At 33.9% G+C, this 6,500-nt stretch overlaps 1 protein-coding gene across 2 annotated transcripts in view; it reads right to left on the minus strand.

Annotated features, from left to right (window-relative positions):
* The window catches only part of LOC21395628 (U-box domain-containing protein 33), a 6,791-nt gene extending 2,430 nt beyond the window's left edge, over positions 1-4,361 (minus strand). Inside the window, exons 1-8 of one of the 2 annotated variants that reach the window (XM_024168254.1) lie at positions 4,026-4,032; positions 3,473-3,893; positions 2,706-2,827; positions 2,387-2,508; positions 1,837-1,941; positions 1,204-1,663; positions 938-1,075; positions 1-526 (exon numbers count right to left, since the gene is read on the minus strand). In XM_024168254.1, the coding sequence (XP_024024022.1) occupies positions 1-526; positions 938-1,075; positions 1,204-1,663; positions 1,837-1,941; positions 2,387-2,508; positions 2,706-2,827; positions 3,473-3,734 (1,735 nt within the window). In that variant the 5' untranslated portion in view covers positions 3,735-3,893; positions 4,026-4,032. Of the gene's footprint in view, positions 527-937; positions 1,076-1,203; positions 1,664-1,836; positions 1,942-2,386; positions 2,509-2,705; positions 2,828-3,472 lie in introns of both variants that reach the window. The other variant, XM_024168250.1, reaches the window with a different exon arrangement.
* Between the last annotated feature and the right edge of the window lie 2,139 nt (positions 4,362-6,500).

Here is a 6,500-nt window from a genome sequence, read left to right on the forward strand (position 1 = left end):
CCTGCTGAAATTCTGAGGGGCCTTGCATGCTATGAGCATGTAGCATTTTTATAGCCACCTGCGTATGACGCAATAGACCTTTATAAATGCTTCCATATCCTCCTTCTCCAATCTTCAGGGATGGATTAAAGTTATCAGTTGCTTCTTCAATTTCTGAGCACGAGAACTCAGAGAAGAACTGAGGCATTTGTGTGCTAGTGTCCTCTCCTTGTTTTCTCCTCAACTCCTCAGCTTCTCTAAGTGCATTATCACGCTCCATCTGAAACTCCTCCCGTTCTTTTTTGTAACTCTGTAGTAGGTCAACAGCAGAAATAATCTTCTGCTCCAAGTTCTTTACCATCTTATCAGACTCTGCAATTTGATTCTCCAGTGATGTTTTTTGACTTTGAGCAGCCCGAAGTTCTTCCATGACTTCATCTCGTTGTTTCTTCATCTTATTGAGTTCTTCTCTCTCTCTTCTTAGTGCTTCCTCGGTATCTTTCCTATGTTTCAACTCCTCGGCATACAAGATCTCTGACTCTTTGGCCTGTAAATGCAGTTATTCACAAGTGAGATTTCCTTTCTTTCTCAAGCTTTAGAAGTTTATACTTGCAGGCATTACATGCAACAAAAATGATAATTGAAGATAGCTGACTTCGAAAGCTTTAAGACAATGAACCTAGGCCCTACTCAATAAGTCATATCAGTAAGATATACTGGCAAAAAAGCATCCGGAGATAGGATTACGATGTAGAAATTATGATAGCTAAGCATTAAGGTCCGTAATATGGCCCCAGTTCTGCAGGGATCGTCATCAACTATCTTAAACAGTAGTTCTCGCTTAAGATGCCTAGGGCAAGCATTATGTGCGAAGAAAGGTTAAGTTAGAGATGAATGTTAAATAAGAAAACTCCACATTGAAAGTAGTCAAAGAAATCTCAAATAGACACAAATTTACCCTGCGTATTGCATTAATAGCATCTTTTTCAGCTTTCCCACGCCTGACTGCTTCCTGAAATGCTTCTCTCTTTGCATTTTCAGCCTCAGCTAATGATTGTTCAAGATGATCATAAAGAGTATCATCTATACTTCCTTCCTGGAAGATACCATAAATGTTTAGAAACTACCAGAAATTGTTTCGTTACTGAATTGGACTCGGATAATCAGAGTCCGATAGAAAATAACAAGCTTCTCCTAAAACCTGAAATCCAAACTAAACCTTACCAATACACTTGGAGGGGATGAATGATTAATATCCTCTTTGGAATGAGTAAGAGCACTTATTTCTGATCCAGTCTCGCTCCCTTCATTTCTTGCAAATGGAACCAAAGCTACATCAAGCATTGGAGTGGAAGAGCATGTTGAATAACCTGAACCTGGAGATGGGCTTCCCCTTGGTAATCCATACCACTCATCATAACTCCCTACTGAATCCGTTCTGTTTCTAGGAGTTGAAAGCCCTTCAGTACCATCTAGAGAAGAAACATCAGTCATAGTCCCTCCAGATTTCTCAATATTCGCAGATCTTACCCTGCGGAATAATTCTTGAGCTGGACTCGTGAGTGCGGGCCGACTGTTCTGCCTGAGATTTACAGATTGTGATCTCAAGTGGTTTATTTGTCCAGTTTCAGTGTTTGGGCTTGGTTGTACAGATAAAGATCTGAACTCGATATCATCTCCACTCCTGTATTGTTATGGATTGCATTAGTGATCAGGGTCAAAATAAAAGTGTACCAAAGATTAATCTTTCCAGCAACTATTTACAGTAGATTCCCTGATACATTATAGATCAACAATTGTAATTTTGTTTATCGATTCACATCATTGTAGAGATTAAGAGATCAAATAATAAGAAACCTGGTATGGATAAGGTGCCCCTTGCAAGTAAAATTTATGTGACAGGAACCAGGTGCTTGTTCGCGCACAAAAATGGCCTTCTTCGACTTGAGATCCATCACTTTCCTGCATTGCTAAGCTAGTTGTAAGTAACCATTACATGAAGGTGCATGCACACTTTTCCATTCAATGAAGCAAAGAGACAAATCAGCAGATTTCTTAACATACACGAGTAACGCTTACACTATAACAGACATTGCTTGATATCAGATAAAGGAAAGTCTTAAATCACAGACAAACAAAAAAGGAACAAGATTGAAAAAAAAAAAAGAAAAGATTATATATTTCACAGGCAAGGGAGAAAAAGAAAAAAAAATCAAAGGTTGTGGCAACTCACAGTCTTTCATTGAGGGGAAAAAAAGTCAAAACACTTTTCATCTTTGTAGGAAAGTTAGCTAACCATTTAATTGACAAATTGTTTGATGCATCGAGAAAGCATAGCGGAGGGCATTAAACAGTTTATATGAAACAGGATATTGACAAGATGGCAGGTGTATAAGAAGCATTGTACCTCGAATAATACTTGTCTGCTGCTGCTCCCATGACAAGCTTCCTAATATTGTGCTGGGAGATGAGTTCAATAATTCCTTTTTCAATACAATCCTTCTCGATAAACAGTTTCTCTGCCTGTACCTACATTTGCATAATTTGTAATGATCAGTTGACATTGCAATTTAGCATTACACATAACTGAAACAAAATATATAACTCCATATTATATTACTTGGAAAAACTAGTAAGTTATCTTGTTTTTAGAAAAGAAACATTCCAAAAAGAAAAAAACAATTCAGATGCAGACACCAAGAAGCAAACACCAACAAAAATATTACCCCCATCCGACGACAAAGAAGAAGATATTCATCTAAAATCTTATTCATGTTTTGTCTTTCAATTTCTCGGTAAGCTCTGACTTCCTGATCCTTCAGTGAGCTTGCTGGAAACCTTGTCCCCACTACAAAAAGAAAAGAGTTGAACATTAAAGACATCATTTGACAATAACAAACGACAATATGGTCACTGCAAGTACAAACAACTTATCCAACTTGGGTAAATCTAGGGCCTGATCTTTTCGTAGGTATAAGCAGAAATCCAAATTTTGTGAAAGAAAACACTTTAGCAAAAAAGTTGGAATTGTGGTTCAAACTCATGAAAAGAAAGGATGTCTAAATAGCTGATCTCAGAATATTCACTATATGCTGAGCTTGAAATCCCAGGCCAACCAAAAGAATATTGGATCAATTAGCTATCCTGACTTTCGAAATAGTATAGTAAATTTGGCTAATCTTATCTCCTTCTCTTCATCAAGTTTGAACTCAATCTAATTCATGGGTCAGTTCAGCTTTCTCAGTTTATCAACACAAAAACCAAATTTCACTACCACAACCAAGTTAGTCAACGGCAGTCCAATAAACCTCTCGAATCCAATCTTAACAACTTACCAAGCATTCAATGATCATTAATCATTACTGATTAAGCTTAAACCCAAAACCTTGTACATGAAAACACTAATCAAAGTACAGACATGCCTATACAAACAAACAAACAAACAACCAATTTAACAAATATTGCTATAAGGATACAAGTTTGCAAGACTTACGGAGGGGTATCATTTGGGCAGGCACATGAACATGAAGAATGCAAATCTTCTTCCCTCCAGAGTTCTGAAGAGCCCATACCAGAGTCGATTTGCTCTCTTTCACATCTTTCCCGATAGCAACATATATTGTATTTTCGACCAATCGCTCCGTGGGCTCTTCCACAATCTCCCCGCCACTGCCAGCCATGAGTCCCGAAATGTCGTGATACGTAATCCGGCCGATGTGTTGCGTAACTGCAGGCACAGAACTCACCAAGGCCATGTCCAAAAGAGCTATTTCCAAAGGCCAAAACTTCTCACCATTAAGAAAAATTATCCTTCTCTCTCTCTCTCTCTCTCTCTCTCTCTCTAAACCCAAATTCTCATTCCCACGGATAATTGAAACAAAACTGGAGCAATTTTCCCAATTCGGATAAGAAACCTAAACAAGTATACAATCAAAAGTCAACTCTCTCTCTCTCTCTCTCTGTGGAAATCGGAGAAACAAACAAACAGGCAAACGAAATTTTCTCTCTCTAGACCTCAAAATTCAGTGAATTCAACGAATACAAACCTCAGTCTCCATCAGTCTCTATTTTTCTCTTTCCAAAAATCTCTTTTAGAAAGAAAATTTGAGATCAGAAAGGAAAAGGAAAGTGCGGAAAACAACGGAAAGATTGAAACAAAGAAGTTTTTGAGGTCTCGCTGAATATGACTGGGTCTAAAAGAGAAAGATTGTCTTGAGTTCTCAATATATAATATATATATATATATGTATATGTATATTACACAGGAAACTCCAAGAAGTTACTTAAACAAATCCATGGCGGGCTCCATGCCTCCGGTCCACTCTCTCTCTCTCTCTCTCTCTCTGCCTGCTCCGACCGAGAGTTTAGGTTCCTTCGAAGGGAAGGTTCTCAGAATGAGTGTGGGCTCCACTGGATAAATATGAACAAAAATTAAAGACTACTAGTCTTGGAGAAGAACTAGCATGAGGACAGCCTCATGCACTTGTTCCTGCGCTCTCTTCTAATTATTCCATTTGTGCCTTGGACTTTATATTTACTCTCATTTTGCTCCCTCAATCTTTAAGAACTACTACCACTAGTCACTACTACTATAAATTTTAAGGGTATATTTATTTAATATACTCAAATTTAAATCATTAATTTTGTTACAATATTTTTTTCTTATAAAAAATTTAAATTTCAAACGTCAGAATTAAAAATCATGATTTAAGTATACATTCCAAACACATTCTAAATTAATCTCACTTTTTGTTAAAATTTACATGACAAAATAAACTAAAAAAAAAAAAAAAACCCACGTCAGATAAATAGGTTTACAATATGGTGGTTTGAATTTTTAGTTAATCGAGGGATTTTTTGTTTGAGAAAATTTTAAAATTTATTTTCTTGTAATAGAAGAATTTTAACACTTATATCATGTCCTAAAGCTCCGCAAATAGCACCAGTCTACGTATAAATAATGATCAAAATTCAAGTTTTCTTTTTGTATAACATTGGAGATTGTTTATGATCATATTACTATTAATCTATATTTGGTCTCTCTGTTTGGATATATTCGGTATTATCGTCTTATGAGAACTCTAACATGGTGAGTTAAGTCTTAAATGAGACCACTCTAAAGTTTTTTCTAAAATGAGAATCTTAAACGAGACCACTCCAAAGCTTTTACTAAAATGAGAATTTTCAAAAATATAGAAGCAAAAAGAGAATGTGTGTAAAACTTTGAAGACACAAATAGAAATAAGCCTTTTATTTTTTTATTTTTTTATGGTTGTGTGTATCATTTGCTTATAGAGTCGTTGGATTTTGTTGGGGGAAGCGAATAAATAATGACATAAGCCTACCGATACATGTGTAATTATTTCTCTAGTGAGTATTCATGGAAAAAATATATATCTTTTTCTTTATTTGTAAAGACATATCACATATTGGTGCACTTTGTGCGTATGAGGAAACCAACCAAAAATACTACTCGTTAATTCTTAGATAGAAAAAACAAATAAATATTATACTTTGTTCAAAATATATTTAATTGCACATTACTTTGTCAGGAAACACATTAATAAACTTAGATGTTTGAAAACTAAAATATCATAAATTAAAAACAATGTAGAAATCACAGGTATATTAAGAAATTATAGAAATGTCGAAATTAACAATAAAAGGGAACATATAAAAGTGGAAACTAACTAATAATTGAAACATGGATTAAGCAAAAATTAATAGATAAAAAAATTTGACTTTCTAAATCAAAGTATTACCAAAATAAATTTTTTTAAATTAGAGCAGTTACTAATTTAATTGAAAGTCTTAGGGCCAATTTAGCATTGTTGTGCTGTTAAAATTTTATGTTGTTGTGCTGTTAGTCAGAAGTTGTTGTGACCAGAAACATGTAGTGTTTAGTAATTTTTTTTCAAAGTTGTTGTGAATACCATAGCAGAAATTTAAATGTTTGGTAAACTATACACAAAATTATTGTAAAGATGTACAATGACTAAAATGGACATATTTTAACACACATACTTATACTTAGCTTTATTTCTATAAAGATAGTCAATGTTCATAATATTTATAAACCAAAATACTAAAAAAATATAATTTCATTTTATTAATTAAATATCTCTAAAAAATAAATTAATTTTATTCAAAGAGATAAATTATATATCTATAAAGAAATTAAATAACGTAAAGAACTAAATGGTAAATTATTTTTCAAACTTGCAACATTATAATAAAAATATATTATTAAAATGTAGCATAAGATATTTATTAAAAAAATTAATTTTCAAATAAACATTTAAAATAAAATATATTCTTTAATTTGATTTGGAAGAAATAAAATGAGTTGGTTGAGAATTTAGTTTTTTATTAGGGTCATTTTAGTAAATTGGGACAATGACAACAGAAGCTGTTGTGGAAAAGTAACTTCCTGACCTGCTTCTCAAATTTTTTTGGGGGAAGCAATTTTTAAAAGCTGTTGGACAAAAATAGGTTTTACCAAACACCTTATTGTAGCTTCT

This window comes from Morus notabilis, unplaced genomic scaffold (genome assembly GCF_000414095.1).
Source record: "Morus notabilis unplaced genomic scaffold, ASM41409v2 Scaffold577, whole genome shotgun sequence".
NCBI lineage: Eukaryota > Viridiplantae > Streptophyta > Magnoliopsida > Rosales > Moraceae > Morus > Morus notabilis.